The sequence below is a fragment of the Buceros rhinoceros genome, unplaced genomic scaffold, assembly GCF_000710305.1.
Source record: "Buceros rhinoceros silvestris isolate BGI_N320 unplaced genomic scaffold, ASM71030v1 scaffold11720, whole genome shotgun sequence".
Classification (NCBI taxonomy): domain Eukaryota; kingdom Metazoa; phylum Chordata; class Aves; order Bucerotiformes; family Bucerotidae; genus Buceros; species Buceros rhinoceros.
In genome coordinates this window covers 9,345-31,844 of record NW_010389059.1, presented here as the reverse complement: position 1 = coordinate 31,844, position 22,500 = coordinate 9,345, and the positions used below count along the sequence as shown (strand labels likewise).

The following is a 22,500-nucleotide window of genomic DNA, read 5'->3' as shown; positions in this document are numbered from 1 at the left end:
ATGTATCTATCTTTTCTTAAGGTTTCCATGGTATGAAGTTGTTGGGTTTGTTTTCATAACAAAGGTATGGCGAAAAATCCAAACCCATGATTATGTTTTACCCTCAACTCTCCAAACGGGGATAATTTAGACATGATCTTTAGTACATCTGTTACTTTTTCTATCATCTATTTTTTGTTTGAACATGTAATATTAGGTGTTTAAGTCTGAAAATATGTAAGAATTGTCAGAGGACAGGATTTGGGAAGCAAGCAAAGTTTGCTTGCTACAACAGTCACTTTCAGACTTCTTACGAACTTAGGTGTCTTCAAAAGCAGAGCATCCGAGCCAGATGCTGATCTACAGTTGCTAATTGGCATTTTGTTGCAGTTGTTTTTCAGATACGTCTTTAACGTAAGGAAATAGGCACTGCCTTCTGTGTGACCATTCATCATGCATCTTTAGAAGTCACTTTTCCTTCAATGACTGTGTGGTTTAAGGCTCTGGTAATAACTGCTACTTGTACCGTTTACTGCATAGTTATAGTTTAATAGACAAATGTCAAGGCCTCTATACTTGAGAGTGTTGAAACTTGACCTACCCTGTGCCTAGAAATACAGATGCTGGTGCAGATACAAGGGAATGATAATCCTTGCCTAGGGCATGGGGTTCGATGCCTGCTTTGAAATTAACTTAGCAAGACATCTCTGAGCAGCTGAAGATGTGATTTAGTGCCCTTTACTGTGAAGGAACAGTATCCTAGTTGCAGTTAATAATCTCTTATTGGCTTTTTATGTGTTGTCTGTTTGGTTTCCTTAGTCTGGCGGATTGTAATAGACCTTGCCAGGATTGTTGATCACAAAATGTGTGGCCTTTTAAAAGTGCGTGTATTTGGTCAGATGAAGTCCAAAAGAAAATAGATTTTTGGAGGTCTGACTTCAGTTGATGTTAATGCTACTCCTACATTTTACCAGTTCACTCCTTTTGAAGAAGGAGAGGAGAACGTGAGATGTGTTGTTGCCTTTAGTGAAATGTTGGCAATGCGATGCATGATATGTGTATATAATGTATATAATGGTATTGAAGTTAAGTTCTTTATTGCATTTTGTGGTCATTGTGTTGGTTTTCGTCCCATTAGCTCTCGTTCTCTTATTGTCACCTGTTCATCTAGTTCCATTATGTTAGTTATCTCAGAATGTGTAGTCTGTCATAAGAATGCAGAGTCTGTGATCTTGTTTTAAATGAGGGTTACTTTGCCTAATCTTTACATGTGGTGATTGAAATTCTGTTTATTTCATTGCACTTTTCAGTCCAGTGAAAAAGACCATTATTATACTTTTTACTTACGAGCCAGATGAGGCTAAGATGCAAAAAATTACTTCTCAGAAATTACGTGGTGTGTTAAGGGTCGAGGGACCGATATACCTCGGTCTTAACCAAAGGATGAAAAACTGGGAATGTGAATGTGCTCCTCCCCTTCTATGTATTAAAGCAGATGGCACTAGAGGTTTCATTAAGTTAGAGCTTTATAGGGTGTGCTTTCTTTTCCAAAGGACTTTGTTCATTTGCTCCCCCGATTTGTGGGATGAATGCTGGATGTCTTAAATTCAAGATGCGATGTTCTAATATTTTTGCTTTATAAGAAGCAGGTACAGTTAAGCCATTCAGAGTGATAATGATCTGAAAAATTACCTCTCTATTAAAAAAATCTTTGTGTGCAATATGTGCTATATATGAAGTTGTTCTTTATCTGTGCCTTCATCCATTGTTTTATGGAGTTTTTTATTGTAAAAGTTAGACCTTCATAAAAATGTGACATCATTTGTGTTGCTTTTAAAGTCATGCTTGCAGATTAGAACTATAAGAAGGAATGAAAGAACTTTTTGAGTTTCCTCAGATGAGCAATATGAAGAGCAAGATATCCTGTGTGAAATACCTCTGTGCATGAGTTAGACTTCCTGAGGACTCTGCCTGTAAAATTCCTTTTTCTTTTGTCTTGTATTCTCTGCTTGTTGCATTCCCTTCCAGTTCATTTCATTCTGATAATATGAATGCATTTTTAGTAAATTGGCAGTATTTACAATGTCAGTCCCTAGTGCCATTTTTTAATCAAACACATAATAAAGTGCTAAATAAACCATTCCCACCTGCATCAAACTCTTTATGTTCTGTATAGGGTATTTTGTAATTTATTTACCCAGGAAGACCCAATTTATCTGCACATCTGGTTTTCAATCCAGTCCTGCTTTTTATCCGGTTTTCCAGCTGGTTGATTGAGGCATAAGGAGGTCAGATAGCTTTCTTGAGGTCAATGTAGTGATTGTCTCAGCTGGGATTATACCCAAACTTTATCCTTTGCTGTAACCACTTGGCCACACCATTCCTAACCAGTCTATCCTCATTGTTGGTGGTAACGGAACTAACTGCAAATGTCATTTTCTTTGTTTTACAGTTCTGCTTGTATTGAAATATTGTCACTTTTATGAGTTCAGAAACATTACATCTGTTCACAACCTGGTTCTGTTCCACTTTGAACAGACACAAATTTTTGTGATGAATCTCCTTCCTGAATTCCAAATGTGTGTTAGTTTCACAAGTTCTGGAGTAATGATTGATGACATTGCTGGTTTGTGTTGCGCTGGTATGCTTCCTCAGGGTAGACCCTGTCTGACACTCCTTTTTGGAAGAGGATCCTGTGGTTTTGCTCGTGTGTATCCGTGCCATAAGCTTCATAAGACTCCTGGCTGCTGAGATTCTCTTCCTCTAAAGTTTACTTGTTTATAGCAGTAATACAATGTTACAACAAGATGCACAGATTTGATAAAGGACTTCCTTAAGCACGCATTTCTGTGTAGGTACCTGTGAGTTGTTAAGTCCGAGGAAAGAGAAACTCTGGAACATGGTATAATCAACATAATCTTAGGTCAGTTGGTCTTGCTCTGCCTTCCTGAGGGAAGTCCAGGTACTGTAAAGAGCCCTGTAATTGTTTACAGTTAAGTAGATGATGAGGCTTTCTGGTGTCAGTTCTGTGTTGTTTCAAATTCCAGTGGGGGCTTCTGTTCTTTTCAGTAGATGAAATGCTCTTACTCAAAATAGTCTATTTAGTGTTGATTGCCATGTCAATACTTTCCAGGCACAGCTTTCTTCCTTCTACAAGGTACTCCATGTTGACTGTTATAACAGCATAAAAGAAAGTGACATTTAGAAGTGGCTATAACCAGTTAAAAATATCACAACTACATTTGTCAGAAACATTCTCCTCTCCCCAAGATTTTGCTGCTGCCTTCACTTGCCTCCAGCCCCATTCATCTTTGCTTCCATACTGCTGTGCAGGTAGATCCATGTGTTCTGGTTAACTACACTGTAAAAGCTACAGCTACCTGGATCAAACTCATCAAAAGGCGAGATTGCTGTGCCCAAGAGAAGGTAGGACTGGAAAACAGTAAGCAGGCAGGAAGATCTTTGGAGATACCCAGTAACTCTTTCATGTTAAAATACTTTATTGCAGCACCAAAAAAGCATGGAGAAGACATATTTCTGGTTAATGCTTTGAATGCACTTCTGTTAAAGATGATGAATAAAGTGAATTTGTGTGGAGATTGTCATTAATTTTGCTTTGAACTGGAAGGAAAGAAACTTGTGTGGACTTGTAACTTCCATGATACTGATATGAAAGTTGAAATTTTATCTCTTCACTGTTTCTTTTCTCATGTTGGGATTCTTTTATTCTAACAGTTTAAGAGGTCGAGTCTCCTGAACCCACCCATCTCCAGTTTCCAACTGTTTGATCTACAGTCTTCTTTTTCTAAGTATTCAAGATGTCATACATCAAGTAGTTTTTATTTTCCCTTCAGCAATATGTGGGATATTTATGGACTATTGCTGCTAGCTGTCAAATACATTTTTCCAAAATAATTTTTCCTGCTCTAGAGCTAAGCAGTTGTTTTCTTTGCTTGAAGGTGAAATTTAAAATTGACCTTCTGGAATTTAGAGCAACAGGGCGCCATGAAGAGAACTGCATGATAAAATAGCAAGGAGATCTTATCAACAGGATGCTTAGTGGCTGTGAATTTCCACACTAACTTCTGGGTGATGTTCTGTGAACATGGGTGAAAGACTGGGAGCAGTGAGTATCCTGTTAGGAGAGCTTTTGAGGCTTGCAGAGCTTGTATGTTCTGACATTATCAGACGTGATGCTCAGGAGACAAACTGTTTTTTCTTTTTTTTTTTTTCCCCAAATGTAAGCTTGAATTGAATGTGGAGGCCGGGGAAGTATCAGGGAACGTTTGCTTTCTCTGTATTCCCTCTCTCCTAGGCATCTGCCCGTCATCTTTTTTAGAAACAGGACAGTGGTCTCATGTCCTGGACTCTGTGCTCTGACCATTTGTGGGATTTGGAAGACCAGTAATTTTTCCTAAAATGAAAATATTTAGTTGCAGAAAGGTCTGTGTTCCTAGAGTATCCTATTTTGGAGACCAGCTTCCTGCTTCTACAAGCAGCTGCATTATTGTTCCCTTTAATAATCACAAATAATAATAAATAACCATGCAAACTGAATAATACATAGGTAATGTTGTTGGGTTGGCTTTTTTTTTTTTGGCAAGAATTCAGAATCCCGCTTTTCTATCATAAACTTTCTAATTTCTAAATTTGTTTCCAACCTTTTTTGTTTGACCTTGTGTTTATGTTAATCTATGCCATGGGCAATTCTCTCTAGATGTTTGTTTTCAGGTGCTGCTCTGTCACTACTGTGTGAGTAGACTCACTCTTAGCTCTCCATTCCAGTAATTACTTTAGGGGCTTACTGTCTTTCCTTGGTTTCTGGTAAATTCGTCTTTCCCTCCCTCTCTCTCTGTTTGTTAATATCTGATCCTTTTGAAGGAAGCTGAGGCTCAGTATGTCCGTTGCTAGTACAACTTTTTCCTTTTGTCCTGACCCAGAAACTGTTCTAAGTCAGACAGAGGGTTGTAGTGGGAGTACTAAGAAGAATGTGTGTTGGTTTGGTGGTTTTTTTTTCCCCTCCTCTGTCTGAATCCAAAAAGTGACAAAAGTGTCCAAAGCAATCAGATTGTTTCATCAGTGGGTTTGCAGCACCACAAGAGATTGGAACTCTGATAAAACATCTGTTTCCTGACAGGTTGGTTCATTATTCCTGAAGTAGACTTCCAGAAAGCAGCTTTATGTCCGTAACAGTAAGAATTCAACAGACTGGAGATTAGGATGACTGCTAACTGGAAAAGTTTTGTTTTTTTTTTTTTTTCTTTTGTGAAGGCACAGTGCAGCCACCTGTGTACTATTACAGTGTGGAAGTTAGTCATTTGTCTGCTATGGCTTTTGGTCTGACAAATTCTGGAGGTAATAAAAAAATTCTCATTTTTGTGGGTTTTAAGGTCATCTTCCATTCTCTCTCTACCCACAAATGCCATGCACATGCCTCTCTTAACCATGCTGGTTTTGTACTGTCAGCTGAACTTTCTTATATCAACTTGCAGAGATTTTTTTTTTCTTCCCCCTGCTCACAAGATTAATTGGAAGGAATTCAGTTATGATTTGTATTTCCTTTGCTATACAGTCTAGTTACAGACCTAAACCTGTTACTGTTTTTAATCGTTATAGTCTTTTAATTCTTCATTTCCTGAATGAAGGAACATTAAATGGCCCCTTCTCATGGCTACATTTCTTCTTCACCAAACCAGGAAAAAAGCAGACACCAATTAAATCCATGTTAAGGGTCGAGAGCCGAGGTAACCACCTCTCGAATTCCTTTACGTTTTCAGTCTGCCTTGTTAGAGGCAGATGGAGTTTTAAGGGGAAAAGAAGAAATTCACACCTTGGTCTGCTTTTGAGACGTAACGTTCCACCTGACTCTCTTAACCAATTAAATGTGGAATTATTCTACTACATGGAATAATTCTATTTGTCCATTTCTCAAAACAAGGAGGCTTTAGCTCAAACCAGGACAATCCAAGTGTGTGCTATCCTTTCACTTGGAGCAAACCCCTTTTCAAAAGCCAGAGTAGGCTACTGCTTAGATTTGCTGGTATCCAGCAAATTAAGCTGGAATTTGCTAAAATTAAGCAAACTAAAATGAAGCCTGCTCCTTGAAAATGTGCTAGTATTTGTAGGGAGATCATGCCTTTTTCCTGTCTTTGAAGTGTTCCTTTTGCAGAGGAGCTCCTGTTGGTTCTCTCTTTCTCCTGTTAGTAGAGAGGAAAAGAACCTTTAAACGAGAGAGTTGAGAAACTGGAGACAACTAGTGCCCCTTCAGTTTTGCTCATTGTTGAAGTGCATCTCATGCTTCCAAGCCTTTCCTTACTGCCACCTACCATATCTGCCTTGAGGTGTTGGATTTTTTTTTTTCCCCGCCCACCTCTTGTTAAAGGAGTGTGCTGAAACTTCTGCAGTTTAGAACCCCAGTGGCTAAACCACTCCTCTAGGTCTATCATAGTTCAACACTAGCTAGCCTATTGAAAAAAAGGCTTTCGCATAATCAGGGGAAAAGCTTCGGAGTCTGCTCAGACCTTGCTGCCAACACTGGGTATTGTAAATGTTGTCCTCACTTAGTCTGCGTTTTCTTTTCCTAGTTATGTTTTTGGTTTGGTTTTGTTTTGTTTTTAAGGTCAACTTAGCCTGAAGCAGCTTCACGAGTGCACCTTCTGCACTTGCAGAGCCTGGCTGTAATGGCTGTGGTGTTGACAGTGGCTGTAGAAACTGGGAGAGAGCTGAGCCCCACGGACGTAAGGGGATAACCTTGGTAGTCCTCTCCAGTGAGGCAAGGGGCTGCGGGCTGCTGTTAAACTTGGCTTTGGAGAGTTTAAAGCGGAGAGATCTCTTGTGTGTGGTAATGGCGCTGAGTGTTGTCAGGCCTTTTGCAATTAAATGAGTATCTCATGGGTAATAACCACAGGCAGTGTGTTTTACCTAATAAATGAGATAAGAACTAGATAACGTGCAACTGTATTATGAAGAGCTTGTTTTACAGGGTTCCCTCTCTCCTGGGGGAGGTGCATGCACTTCAGCTTGAAGGGGAGGTGCTTGGCTGAGCACTTCTGCACAGCAGGATGGCATCAAGAGCTTAAGAACCCTGAGGGTTATGTACAATGATAAATACTTATCAGTCATGTGTTGCTGGTCGTTTTAAATCCATAGAGAATTTATCTTAGAGCAAAAAATCCAAAGCGAGTATTTTCCGGCGTTTGCCCAGGTTCCATTTCTATAAATTGCAAGAGAACATGGAGAATAAATGGGTGGCTGAGGCCCCCTAGTGCCACCAGAGCACACTGCACTCCTCAGGCACAACGACCGCACAACTGTGCTTTCTATTTACTTTTGTTTTTAATACAAAGAAACACTTTTTAGGCTCAAATACCTCATGATGTACTAATTGTTTACATGCAATTATTTTCTCACTGGAAACATGAATTCTTCATCGTTTATTTTTGTGTCTTGTTTTGCAAAGCTGTGTAAAAAGTGAGAGAGAGGGTTCTGTTTGCAACCATTGTTGTTCATATTTGCATTGCAGAAAAAAACTGTAGAGGGAAGCTGAAGGCCTGTAAGGTAAATTTTTTACTGCAATTATATCTCTGCCCAAGAACGACTGGGAGGAAACATTACACAGTTAGTGGTGTCTGATGCTGTGGTGTAATATCTAACTTGGGGGCGGGAGGGATGGGAGAGAAAAAGTGAGGGAGGAGCAAGATGGTTGTGGGGTTTTGTTTTGGTTTTGTGGTTCTTAGCCATGTGGTTTCGGTTGAGTTACTAAGACCTTGAGAATCACTTCCAAATGCTATGATCTAAGATACAGCAGTGTGGACATATGATAGAATAGATTCACTTTTTGCTTAAAATTTAACTTAAAAGTGTACATTCACAACTAGTGTTAAGTAGTACAGAAGCACCCTTCTAGGAAAAAGGTTAGAGTCTAGAGAATAGCTCCAATTAAGGTAACTTAATGATGGTCTCAGACTGTTACTGGAACAGCTCTTTTCAGTATTTCCATGTTGCCCTAGTCTCAGAATTTGTGGCTTTTGTCAAAATCTAGCTATATGCTCTTGTATCAAAGTTTTGGCATTCCATTAAGTATGAATAGCAGCTAATAAAGCTTTAATAAAGAAACTAATTTTAGTGTTCAGTTAAGTAGTTGGCTTGTCATTGTCACTAGTCTATAATTTCCCCCCTCATTTTGCTATCACACAGGTTTTTTTAACAAGCAACAGAAGGTGGTGAGCTTTGTCCAGAATTGCTGTTGAATGTTACTTTTTAACAATGACATTTAAAAAACGGGATGTAAGGTTAGACCTTTATAAGGAGCTACACTTTGTTTTCTGGGCATCTTGTAAACCAGTGTCTTCAGGGATAAAGTTGCCAAACGGAGCCAAAATGTGCTTTCTAAGAGTGAGTGGGTGGGAGATGAGGGAAGTGAAAATTTAAAACCCTGTGTGACATTAGAGCTGTTCCTTTTGTTCTTATTTTGGGTGTGTTTTGAGAGCCTGATACTGTTGGTCTCTACTAATTCCTGTTCACTTGTTCACAGAAGCTCCTCCTTAGGGCTATCGGTTCTTCTAGTAAATGATAACTTTTGTCAAAATACGTAGTTATGTCAAAATAGTTTGGTTGGTGAACTTCGTTGTTTCTTTCCAAAGATGGTAAGGTTGGTAGTTCCAAGGTTGTAAAACAAAACGTGCTGAAAATGAAGTTTTCTGCCCATTCTTTTGTTTCTTGTTTTAGATGTTGAAATGATCAAAGACTATAGGTGTGATCTGGCTGTGCCTTTACACTATCTTCTAAATAAGCTCCGGTTAACATCTGAGTTTCGTCAATAGCAAGGTTGCAATTTTTTTTTGTCCTTAGGACTATACTTGGGAATATGTTTTACTTGGTCACAATTTTCTGCTGTTAAGTGAAGAAACCTAGTTGTGGGATATTGAGGAGTTGTGTATGACTCTGAACACATCCTACCATATTCGATGTTGATCCCTCAAAATGTTCTGGAGTTGTGAATGTATCACTTGTGTTTGGAATAGCTGTGAAACAGCCTCCATTTTTACAAATTAAAAAGGAAAACATTCAGAATAACTTTTTTTTTTTTTTGCAGTTCTTCAAGGATCTTATGCATAGCATATGAGGTTTTGCAAGGTTTGCAGTACATGAACAAACACGGAATGGTCCACCGAGCCCTGTCCCCTTGCAATATTCTTTTGGATCGAAAGGTACAGCTACAGGAATAAATCTGTGTTTTTGCTTGGGGTTTGGTTTTTCTTCTTGCTACCAACAAGTAGAATGCTATGTCGTATATGGAGACTGGGCAGTCACAGTCCAGATCGGAAAAGAATTGCGTATCTAGAAAAGTTTTGGGGTTTAGGTTTTTTTTTTAAACTACAATTTTCATGCTGTTATCTAAATTTCAAATGTATTTCAGATTTTATTTTTCTTTTTTCTCATTTTCTTCTATCCCAAACCACTTTTTTCACCCTTTACTTCTCATGACTGGTTGGTAGGTAGGAAGGGTGGTAATCTAAGTCTACTTGTCATCATTATAATTAATTACAAGACCTTCCTAGTGTTTTGAATAGGAAATTATGTTTTCTGCTTAATTCGCTATTAATAATATTTCCTGTGTTTTGTGGTGATCTGATACTTGACTTTTAAGGTATCAACATATTTCTTTGTTCATGTTAAATTATTAGATTTCCAGTGTCTGTCAATTCTGCTGTTACAGACTATTGAACTGGCAGCATGGAATATCGGTTCTGCTCATAAAAAGCTGAAAGAAATTGATAGCTGCTGTTGAACTCAGAGCAGTCACTTCATCTGAACTGACAGCTAAAGAGCTTAGCCTGTCTGCGTAACCCCCCTCTCCTTCCCCTTCTCAGCCGGTTTAGGCTGGGGGAGAATAGCTAGATCCTCTGCTTGGAAAGCAGAAAGAAGAGAGGAAGAAGGAAGAAAGGAACACTATAATAATGCTCTAACAAACAGAAGTACTTTAGGATTTTAAGATACTCCTAAAATCAATGAAAGAACAAAAGACAGCCTTTTCCCCTGTACTTTGACTAGCTTGCTGACATAGCCTTCACTGTTGCACCATCTGCAGGCTGGCTGAGTATAATTCAAAATCCAGCAAAAACAATACCTCAGTTTAATTAAACTTCTGTGTCTTTTTGTTGATTTTGTGTTAACTTTCTGCCTCCAGAGCATAAAAAGCAAGCACCTGGATAACTTGTTTGTTTGAAATATGTGTTGATAGGAGAGTTAACAGTTAAGGAGAGCGAGAGAGTAATGAGTTGATGGGAAGGACTGGAGGAGCAAGGCTGGGTAAATGGAAAAGGTGAAGGAATAGCGATGATGCTTAGGGAGTTCTAGGATACAAACAGGATTTTGAACAGTTTTCAAACACAAAAATTGAGAAAACAGAGTATATAAACCTTTTTGATTTATTGAAAATAGGCTGAAACTTCAAAGTTCTGTTTTTCTTGTTTTTTTCCAAACAAGGTGACTTCTTAATGCTCTTGTAAAATAAAAGCATTTGAAATAAGCACCTTATTAACTTGCAGTGAAGATCTGCAGAGTAGGTGAGACAAATGTAAGCGGTTGAGTTTTTATAGGTATCTGTTTTCTGGCAGCTAATGCATCTTGAATGTTTTGGTTTGTTTGTTTGTTTGTTTTAACTTACACACAGAGTCTTCCAATGTCTGATTCTTTTGCACCTGATCACTTTTTTCCTCTTTTCAGGGACATGTGAAGTTAGCTAAATTTGGACTCTACCATATGACTGCTCAGGGTGTTGATGTTGATTTTCCTATAGGGTAAGGATGTAGCTACACAATACAAATATATCAGGGATGTGTTTTTTCAGGAAATATGTTTATGTTTTCAGGAATCATCTTCAAAAATGTATTACATGCACAGGCTGCTGTTCTAGTTTGTATCTGTTGCATACTTCCTTCATACAGAAGCTTCTGATAATGTAACTGAAGAGGTTATCATCTGCCTAGGTGAAATTAATGAAAGGCAGAGGACAGGTACCATGCTGGCATGTTACTGTAACTACGTGATGCCAGTCCTTATTGCCTAGATTTGCCTTCAGATGCTAGTAGATCCCTGTGATCAGATTCTGGAGGTACAAACTAATATCAAATTTAGGAAAAAGCACAATCAGGGCTTTGTTGTTGAATACTGCTGTAGGCCTCTTGTCTCTCTATCATTTTGTTGTTTATTTTCAGGTGATCTTACTATCTAGCCAAAATGACTTGCTTTGTTGCATTGTTTCCTTCCCACTTTTTGGTTTTTTAAGGTGTCATGTTGTTTAAAATTGAAATAAAAGTTATTTGATAGGAACAATATAAATGGAGGGAAATACTGCCACTGCCTCCAAATATGGGCCTAAGATACATTTATTTATTGTACTAATGCTGAAACTCAATATACATTTTCTTTGAGATAAGTAGATGTATTATTTGAAAGCTGCTGTTATTTCCTCACTTTTATGTACCAGGCACTATGTATTTGCAGTTGGAGTGAAACTTTGCTGCAATGTGTAGATTTTGACTGAATAAAGTAGAACAATCTGCATTGTTATGAATTCTAGTTTCTCAGGATGCAAAATTTTTTTGATTAATGTAACTGAAGGATAGAGGTTTTTGGACAGATGGGATATTAGTTAATGTTTCTGGATCTTTCTAGGTACCCATCATATCTGGCACCTGAAGTAATTGCACAGGGAATAGTCAAACCAAGTGACCATACTCAGAGTGAGAAGCCTCTCCCTTCTGGCCCTAAATCAGATTTGTGGTCTCTTGGTATAATCTTATTTGAGCTTTGCATGGTATGTAGGAGTATAATTCTCTTTATTGTGACTCTTGGGGCATAGTTACCTTAACTTGATTGCTCTTGAGTATGAGGTTAATGACACTTTGCTCATCATGCAAGTCGAAGAATATATTATTCCTACCTGTACAGTGTGGGTGGTGGTTCAAGTAGTAGGATGCATGTTGCCTTGGTATGAGTATGTGTGTTAACAGTGAAGGGCAGCTGCCTGTTAAGCCACAATGATATGATTCTTAGCAAGGAATGGCTTCTGAGCCAGTAAATCTCTTTAGATAATTTGTCATTTTAATTGTACTTCCAAGCATGAAATAACCATTGCTGTCATGCTCTCATTCTCCTTGGAAAGGACGAGAAAATAAAAAAGTTTCATGGAGAGAAAGAGAAGGGAGAATCTATCTTATTGCCGGAATTTGAAAAGCTTCTGTACAGAATTAAGGGTTTGTTTGGAAAATGCTTATTTGACTCTAAAAGTTGAAATAAATTATGATAGCATAATCCTGAATATTTGTATATTAAACTGGAGTTCTTTCAAAGCCTGCCACATGCTGTCTAGTAAATACCTCAATATTAATATTTAGTCTCATTATATAACTAAATTGTCAGACAATTGCGTGGTCAAGGACCTATTTTATATAGATCGGGACATGGAAGTAGTCTCTTTTTTTTATATTCTGCTCCTCTGTAAATTCGTATAGTGTTCGTAGATCATTATTTATTCTTTCAAATAAGTACATTTTAAAAATGCAATGTTTTTTTTTATTGCCTTTAAAGGGATTTTTGGATGATGTTTTAAATGTACTGCACAATAACACAAGCTATGATGATTACCATGCTTAGTAATTAATTACCTTTGTTCTTGCTCACATTGGAAAAAATACCATTTGTCAAAGCCTGCAGATTTTCTAAGGCACATTGGAGCTTTGGTTTGCCTTTTTTTTATTTTGCATTTTTACAGTTAAGAGGCATTATAAATGCTACATTTTTTTCTTTGTGATGGCATGAAACTGTTTCTGCTGTGGTTGGGGTAAATGATGTTTTCTGTTCTACCCAGATAGTTTTCCCAAATCTAAAATTCATGTGTAGAAGCTTATTTCACTATCTTTGTATATAGGTGGGTGCGTATGTGTATCTAAAAATATTTCAACTGTTGATTTGATTTTGTTACTCGTTTAGGGGAGAAAATTATTCCAGAGTTTGGAGATAGCAGAAAGGCTGAAATTTATAATTATGCTAGGTAAGTAGCACAAAAGCAATTTTTTTATTTTCCAAGCAGTTCTATAATTAGAGCTTTACAGACTAGACAGCTTGTGATGCTCAGACCTAAGGGACTTTGCCTTTGTCAGCTTTCATCTCCAGAATTAAATAGGCATTTAAAGCATGGTTGCTTGTCTAGGGAAGATACAGAGGTGGGTGCCACAAAAAATAACTTTGAAGAGCTCTAAGTATGTTAGAATAAGGGCAAACTGTAAAAAAACACGCTCAGGAAAGGTTATCATTTTGATGGTTATTTGTTGGTTTTGTTGCAGGAGGTTTCTGAAATCAGTTAGGAATTGTATGATACTAAAGAGAACTGCCCCACGCTAGCAGTGTTTGTGTACCAAATTCCAAGCAAGCAGAAGCAGACAGAAAATAGAGAGCTGAGAAGCATCCAGGCTTTTGTTTCTGGCTTCACCTACAAACTGTAAAACTACTGTAGACATGGAATTTTTGCTTAATGTAAATGAGTCTGGAGGTGGGACTATTTTGTGCCTTTTAAAACTTGATTTTTTTAATGGGGGTTTATGTGTGAACCATGGGGAAGGGAAGAGCATGAATTTGCAATTTGAAGTTTTACCAGTAAGTTATTTTTATCCAGAGCAAATAGTGATACTGTTAAAGTTAGTTTCTGTCAGTAGAAACAGCTGTCATTCAACAGTTAGTGCTTGGGTGATGAAATTCTGTTTCGGTAAGTAATTTGTTAACAAAGCTTCCTGAAATGTTTCAGTCCCCTTCAAACTGAATGCAAGTTATTGGTAATCTTTATCCACTGAAAAACATTCATGTCCTGACTTAGGATTCATTATCTCAATAATGTTTTGAAAATAAGTTAGAAAATACTGCTTGTATTATCTGCAAGTAGCTGCAAAACCAAAACTGCTTTGAGCTTCTCTGTGCAAGTATTTTTAAGTTCTTCCAGGGATTTTTTAGATTTGACAGAGATTGATGCTCTGGCTTTACTAAGCCTCCAAAAAGATTTTCACTGTTAAAATAGACGTACTACTTAACTTTCTTGGGCTTCAGTTTTCTGTCTGCTGCATGGGTGATGATAATTTTCATTTCTAATTTTGAGAATTCACTTTTAGGGGTGATGTGGCAGTGTCAATAAAAAAGCTAAGTGGTTTTTATTGGTGTGAGGTTTTATCTGACATCCTGTTTAACTGGTATTACTTTTTCATTGTCTTTAACTTTGTATTGTTCTGTTTTTTAAAGGCTGTGTAGATGATATTGTAACTGTACTGGCTGAAGAACATGGTTGCCTTGATATTATTAAGGTTTGTGTAACTAGTTTGCTCTTCCATGCTGTCTTATTCAAAACATTTTATTATTGTTGCATAGTATTTCAAGTTTGTTTGTTTGACGGTTTTTTTAACTTACTTGGTCACTTGTATTATAGTAGGAAGAAAAATGTTGAAGTCTAAACTATATATCTAAGATCCTTTCAAATAGCCAGCACTGGTAGTATTCATTCTTTCCTCAAATTACTGTTGATTGCTGCAAAATATTAATGCTCCCTAGATAGTTTAATAAGGTAGAAATTTTTTTAAAGTGTTGGGGGTTAAGTATTTTTCTTCTAGAAATTTAATCTATCTAGTCCACTTTACACATTTTGATAGTGTAGATTTATACAGTACAAGTCCTCCCCACCCTCAAAATCAATCACTGAATTTTAGTGTCTGTATATTTTGAGACACTGTGTAAAAGGATTCTGACTATTAGAGTGGAGCTGCCAGGTACCTCATTGTTTCAAGCTGGGTACATAATACCTAAATTAAAAAATAAAAATAAAAAATTGCATACATCACGAATTTCTCAGATTCCCCCCCTCCTGTCCCCCTTGACAAAAGCATATGCAGGGTTGGAGGGTGAAAAGAATTACTTCCCCAGCATTTTGGTCTGACACAGCTAACCTCATATATGTATTACCCTCCAAGGAATAACCTGTATGTTAAAAGTTAAATTTGAGGTAAGTTGCTTGCTGAATTAGGACAATAATAAACAGACCTCGTCCCATATTTTTCTTATGTTCCAGGACCTTTCTGAAAACATCATAGCTCTACTGAAGAAATGCCTTACATTCCAACCTTCTAAGAGGCAAGTATTCAGTCCAAACACCTCTGCTGGGATACTGTGTAGTTAGAAGAACTGTTGCTAAAGCTTTTTTGAAATACTGATGATTTGTGCTACCTATAAGAAATTCTTGATTTTGTTCCTTTTCAGTGTTTAAATGGAAAGAATTGTGGGGGCAGAAATCAAGTGTGCAAAACGTTAAGGCTGAATCTGAGTATTTGGGGGGAAAAGTATTCAGGCATTTGTAGTTGTAAGTTCACAACTTCTACTGATTCCATGTCTGGGAGTTCGTGGTGGTTACTATAGCTCTGTGGTAGCCAGAATTAGGGCTGCTTTCTTCACATTCCTTCTTTCAAAGATCTTTTTTTCATTCTATCAGTCCACCATAACTTTCTTCTGAAAACTGAAGTACAGTTTTGTTCTTTAATCAAGGATTTACATTTGCATTTTTCCATCTCTGCTTAGAGGAATTAAAGGGGAATTAATGAAGTAATTACTAAGTACATTAAATGAAGGTGAGATCTGAATGGGGGCTGTAAACAGACTGGTATGTTATGCATCATGAATTGGTAGACATTTTTGCTATTAAAATTTCTGAAATCCAATAAAACTTAAAATAACTTGCTAATATATTTTACTGGGGACATTTCTTACTGATACATAACATTTTTGGAAGCTCTTTACTCTTAGTGTTTTTTTCTCTTAATTCAAGGCCGACTCCAGAGGAACTGCTGCATGATAGTTTGTTCAGTGAAGTATCCTCAGTATATCCTCTTTTCCACAAACCTGCTGGTCTGTTCTCATCTTCTCCAAGGTGTGCTAATTTAATGCTTCCTGAAGACATAAGTCAATTATGTAAAGGTAAAGGCAGGTCGTGGGATAAAAATTGTTGGTTGGGAAAGGAAAACGTAATATTTTCACATTTTGTTTAAATACTTTGGAGAGAAACTGAGTTGTAATTTACATTCTTGAAATAAGTTGTTTAATGAGCAGAGGTATGGGCAAATGTGCTTTGAGGGATATGTGCAAGTCAAAGGAGGACATCTTGATTTTGTGCTTCAAAAATATGTTTAGAGTGGTGGGAAGAAATACAAAGTGCCTAAAAAGCCACGACTCGGTTTATGTGGTTTTTCCTAACAGATGAAGACAGTGATTACCTAGCAGAAAGATCAGTTGAAGAGGTTTACTATCTCTGGTGTTTGGCTGGAGGAGACTTGGAGAAAGAACTTGTCAACAAGGAAATCATTCGATCAAAGCCACCTGTCTGCACGCTTCCCAAGTAAGGAGGAGCACTTTAAGGGAAAAGAGGATGGATGGATAAGGCCAGTGATTCTGAGAGAACATTTTGGGTTTTATATTCAAGACCTGTATGTGAAAAATATTTAAAATGGTGCTCTTGAACAGCAGAAAAATCATGTCACTTCCTTTCTTACTCAGTTTAAGATATATGCCTTATATCTCTTGCCTACCTGCACTTCAGATTGCTTTCTGAAATTTGAAGAACTGTAAGTGCAAAATACTGAACTGGAAATCCCTAAATTTAGCACACTCTACAGTAGCACTAAGTTTTAGTGAAAATGTCTCACTGTGCATCAACAGCATATTTGTAATTGTAATTCGATTTAATATGTTTTGTAGAAAATTCACACATTGTGAATTCCCTTCTACAGAGCAGCAGTGGTGAGTGGTCAACACAATTATTCAGCAGATCAGCAGATTATTGAGGGGTTTTTTTAAATGCTTGGTTTTATGACTTATTCTGTAACAGCATTTTAGTTATTACTACTTTTATATTACTGCTGCACATGTTGCAGTTTTGTGCAGTATACTCATGTTTTAATCTCCAACAGTCTCACCTTAATAAGCGTAATTATGTGTCCATACAGATGAATTGCTCGTTGTGGGCTTTAAAAACACTTGAAGTCAGTGTACAGCCAAAATGCAGCATCTTGAAAAAAACAGTGGAAATGGATTTTAAGTGATATTTTGGTGGCAAAATTAGTGTGAGATTTTGAGGGATTGCCTATTTTTCTACCCATAGGTGAATGCATGTGCTTTTGAATTACGAGGGGGAAACATTGTTCATCATACTATATATCTTACGGATGAGGTGTTCATTTCAAAAATGCAGTCGTAGCTCCATCTTCTGAGTGATTCTGAGAATGTTAGCTTAATTTCTGGAAATCAATTTTGTGTTGTCTGCTTTAAAAATATCACCAAATAGACAAATTGTGTATATATACTCTTCTTGGATGCATTTGTATCCTTAGATGGACTGCAACAGAAGAGGTCTGGGTCAGACTTGTGCTTGGTTTTTGTCATGGTGGGAAGTAGCTTTCATAGAGCAATAACATTTTATTTTTGCTTATCATAACACATGGCAGTCCTAGTCTGTTCCAGGTCAAGGAAAAAATGGGAACATTAATCCCGTATCTCTCTTGAAGTATTCTCCCTTTGTGAGCAAACCAAAGTTACAGAAAACCTGAAATTTACCTTTTTACAGCAAAACCTGTTTCAGTAATCTCAGGTGATTGTACCTTCCCTTGAGAGCAGGTTTCATGCCGTACAGAGTCAATACAGTATGCTTCGAAGAGCTAGTATTTTGTTTTAAAGAGGAAACTGACTGAAATAAATTTTTTTTTTTCTAACTCAAGTCTTATGTTATAAAATGACCCGATTTTTTTTTTTTCCTTTCCCTTTTGAAGCTTTTTATTAGAAGATGGTGAGAGCTTTGGGCAAGGACGAGATAGAAGTTCCCTCCTAGATGACACAACTGTGACTTTGTCTCTGTGCCAGCTCCGAAACGTAAGAAGAATATTGTGCACTTTTTCCTATGTCCTCACTGTAGAAACATTTGTTTAAAGAGAATATGGAACAGCAACTCCTACTGCTTTTCATACAAATGACAGTTACTGATTCCAAGAGAACACTTCTTGGAATCTGAGACAGATTCTGATTTATGGTATTAAATTGCTTTGTCTGCAAAAGCTTACTAAATTTGATTTATCTTCTGTCCCTCCATCCCCTTCCTGCGTCCCTCCCTTTCCTTATTTTTGTTACCTGTTTTATTCCGGTGTAGCTCAAATAGTTCTGCAGTAGCCGATATTCTCCATGATTGCTCACCTAATTGGACACTGGGTGTCTTCTTGCACCCTCTAATTCCTGTCTGTAGATGGCTCACAATATTCAAAAGAAAGACCAACTCAATTCAGTTGCAGCTCCTTAAAGGCTCTATACTTAAAGTTAGATACCATGCTTCCAGAAGTTAACTACTGATTTTTGGAATATAGAGATATTAAAGAACTAGTTCAAAAGATCACTTCAGAGCATTTTGCTAAAATGCAGTAATGCTGTTTTCTTCAATCTTCAGTGGAAAAATCAACTCATAATTTTGCCTGATGTAATGGTCAGTTACAAGATTTACTGCATATATCACTGAAATGTTTTAATTGTTCATGCCTTTGCACATCTAGAGCTTTACTGATGTAGAATTAGCCATTTATGCTGCACCTTTTGCAGCTTGCTTTTTATAGCAGTGAGTGCAGTTGTGTCATAGTCATTTATGAAAACCTTTCTGTGTGATGACAGAGGCTAATACAGAAAGGAAGGTGAGTCCTGAAGTCTGATCTGTTCCGCCACTGCCTGAATTTTAGGGACAGTGTGTCAAATACTGTGTAAACGTATTTCTTCAGTAGAACTTTGTGTTGCTTCAGATAAATGCATGAAAACAGACTGGGTTCTTTTGTTTGCTTGGTTGTTGGGGTTTCCGAAGCAGAGGGGAGGCTAAGAATATCCAACAGCTATTTTAAAGGTAGTACGCATTGCAGGTCCTACTGTTGTTCCTACAACAGGGCAGCTTTTAAGGCTTTTAAAAAGACTTTTTAATCTGTAATTTTGGATATTACTGCCTACTTCTGTAAATAGAGCAGCAAATAAGTATATACTGAAGTTTCATTTTGGGGAAGATACAAGCGTGAACCTTTCAGTGTTAGTGGTAATGAATTTTCGACCTTGTGCAAGTCTTCAAACACCTTTCACAGAGCAGACCATGATGCTTATAATCAAAAGAGGATCAGTACAGAATGAACTGAGAATGAACTGTTCCCTCAGTCCCGTGAGGAACAGGCTGTGTGCCGAGTGCCTTTAAGCTGGAGACTGAACTGCAAAACAGAGCACCACAGGAGGATGGTATTAAACATTAATCACAACGCACCAAAGATGTCTGAAAACTTCAGGCAAAAGTCCAGGCATGCTCGTCTGTCACCTTTGCAGAGAGTGTCTGTATTTCTCTGCATGTTTCAGATGTTGCTACTAAAAGGAACTCAAATTTGCATAACTCTTGAACTGATTAAAAACATAAAACCTTTACAGCTACTTGGATAGGAAGTCCATGTAGAAAAACAAGGAACAGAAAAAGAACTTTGTAATTGATCTAATAATCCATGGCCCATAGAAGCTATTTTTTGTATGGAAGTAGGTTTATAAATGGGTATTATCTTCAGGCAGAAGAACTTCAACTCAAAAACCCTGTATTAGCAAAAGGTTTTAGCATTAAAGGCTGTATGTTTCTTTACTGATGGAGGACTGAGCTAATGAATTGGTAAATGAATTGCTAATGAAGAGTTTTCTTATTCCACTAAATATTTCCGTTTTTATACTGAGCAGCATTCTGATAATGAATTGGTTTTTTCATTTCAGAGACTGAAAGATGTTGGTGGGGAAGCATTTTATCCATTGCTTGAAGATGAGTAAGTGTCTGTCTAAGTTTGTACATAAATAATGGACTGAATTTTGGGTTACTAGTTTTGAGTAGCGCACTGCACTAGCTAAACACAACTGTCTTCCAAAAGCAAACCTAGCGTGTCCTTGTTTGGCTCTTAAAGTCAATGAGAGCTGAGAAGCCCTGGGAGGCTTAGGGCCCTGACACCAAACTGAGGATCCTAGCCTATTTCTCTGTTCTGGAAATCAGCTTATTGTGCTGAATATTCAAAATTATCCATTTATACTTGTTTCTGACTGAGAAATGCATCACAGAATACTTACTTTTTTCACAGTGGTTTGTATTTCTTGCTTTTTACTACTACTATCCTAACTCTTTTTCCAGCCAGTCAACTTTACCTCATTCAAATAGTAGCAATGAGCTGTCTGCAGCTGCTAGTCTTCCTTTGATCATCCGAGAGAGGGACACAGAGTACCAGCTAAACAGAATTGTCCTGTTTGACAGGCTGTTGAAGGTATGGAATCTTTCTGATGCTGGATAATTGGATTTGGTCTGTTAATTAGAGGATTTTTAAAGAACCAAGTAATTGAAAAAAGAAACAGAGATACAAGAGACCGCAGCAGGAAAGGGGGATGCAAACCCTGCAAAAGTACAAGAAGTTTGAAAATAAAAATATGAAAAATGGGTCTTTTCAGTAGTGATCAATATAAAAGTAGGTTTTAAAGTATGCACATGAAAATAGAGCTGCTGCTAATGCCTGTTGTTTACTGGAAAAAATACTTCTGCATGCATTATTTCATAACAGCCTAAGCTATTACAGATATAAATAGGGCTGTAATAAACATTTCTGCATTTCCAAGCAGTAAGGTACTTGAAAACAATACCAGTCTTTCCTGTAGCAGTGCCATGTTAGAAATAGGGGGGTTATCCTGAGGGATGGGAAATACCAGTCCCTAATGTACACATATGTAGAGAGATGGATTCTTGCTTAAGAATGAGAGAGCTGATGCACATCATCAAATGCCATAATTAGGAAGGTATAAGTTAGAAATGTTTAATAAAACATACGTAGTATGAGAAGAAATATGTAATGTAGAAAAAACTTTTAATAAACATTTGGGTGAGTAATTTTGTATATCCAGTACGTACTAAAGTTCATGAATACATTTGCAAGAAGGAGTGGGTATTTTGACATCAAACCTGATGTCCTCCATCCAGTTACGAATGAAACTTACTTATTCTAAAACTTACATTCACTGTTCAGGCTGACAGTTTGCCCTGCATGGAAAGGCTATCCCAAGATTGGGATTTAAATTGTTTCAGTTACATGGTAACATTTTTTGCTGTTAATATCTTCTCTTTGAAGGCTTACCCATATAAAAAAACCCAAATTTGGAAAGAAGCCAGAGTTGACATCCCTCCTCTTCTGAGAGGCATAACCTGGGCTGCCCTGCTGGGTGTTGAGGTAAGAGTAATGGGAGGGCATTTGCAGAAGTTCCAGTACTGAGTGGAGAGGGAACGGGATAGGAATGGGATTGACAGGGAAGCTGGAATGGATTTGAAGATGTGGCAGGTAGAATTACTGGAATTTCAAACAAAATGAGTAATGAAATTATGTGAACAAAACCAATATTCAGACAAACTTGCTTCATGTCTCAAATATTATTTGCTTTCAGAGAATGTGTGTAAACTGCGTTACCTTTAATTTTGATTGTGGGATTGAAAAATTTACCGTTACAGCCAAATCTTACTACATTGTTTAAATGCAATTGGTAGTTTACAGGGATTTTTTTATTTTGATTTTTAGTATTTTTCACCAAAGGCAGTTAGGATCCTTATTTTCCAGTCACCAATAGTTGAGCAAAACAGAATGAAACAAATCAAATGCACTTCCTTCAAAGACTGGAGAATAAATAAATAAAATATAACCCTTTTGGACATTGTAACCCCTTGGACAAAGGACTAGAAAGGAATGTCCTAGAAATGAGGACTTCTCACAGAGACTGGTTAACTACCCAGCTTTGGCATCTACCCTACTTGCAATCTGTAGTAGTGCAGCAAAGAGGTTCTTACAGATAACGCATCCCATAAACATTAGGATATTGAGCTTGGGACATGGTCTGCTGAGTGCTGTGTTATATGACCAAAAAAAAAGCTTTAAATGTCAATTACAGCTGCTGGTCAGGGTTTTGCAGCCTGGGTCTTGGCAGTTAAGTCAGTTCTCATGCTTCATCAGCTTACCATCTATACAACGCAGGTCCCATAACATTAACATGCCTGTCTTTGGATTAATGCAAGGACAGGCTACTTCAGAGTAGTGTATATTGGTAGTGCCAGTATTAGTTAACAGGCAGCTGGATTCAGTGGCTTCACAGAGATTATACTGAAAACCACTTGCCAGTGGCTGAAGTAAGCAGTGAAGTTAAATTGAGAACATCTCTTAACTTGGGTGGAAAATGGAAAACTGTATCAGGTACATAGCCTTCTGCATAAACAATTGGAAAATCACTGAAGATCGTACCGAGGAGGTCACAGAAAGGTTTATAAGTCTGAAATTGTACCAAAATGAAGAAAAATGATGAAAATTCTGCTTCCAGGATTTTGTGTACTTCGGGAAATTTTTTTTTGGGGGGGGGGGAATGTTGCTTAAC

General features: G+C 37.4%; 1 protein-coding gene across 1 annotated transcript in view; it reads left to right on the top strand.

Moving 5' to 3' along the window:
• TBCK (TBC1 domain containing kinase) overlaps positions 1–22,500 on the top strand; it is a 43,379-nt gene that overhangs the window by 14,897 nt on the left and 5,982 nt on the right. Inside the window, exons 3-14 of the mRNA XM_010132720.1 lie at positions 9,074–9,188; positions 10,708–10,781; positions 11,659–11,800; positions 12,976–13,036; positions 14,272–14,333; positions 15,092–15,153; positions 15,842–15,990; positions 16,270–16,408; positions 17,835–17,934; positions 19,828–19,877; positions 20,234–20,363; positions 21,216–21,314. Coding sequence (XP_010131022.1) covers positions 9,074–9,188; positions 10,708–10,781; positions 11,659–11,800; positions 12,976–13,036; positions 14,272–14,333; positions 15,092–15,153; positions 15,842–15,990; positions 16,270–16,408; positions 17,835–17,934; positions 19,828–19,877; positions 20,234–20,363; positions 21,216–21,314 — 1,183 coding nt within the window. The remainder of the gene's footprint in view (positions 1–9,073; positions 9,189–10,707; positions 10,782–11,658; positions 11,801–12,975; positions 13,037–14,271; positions 14,334–15,091; positions 15,154–15,841; positions 15,991–16,269; positions 16,409–17,834; positions 17,935–19,827; positions 19,878–20,233; positions 20,364–21,215; positions 21,315–22,500) is intronic.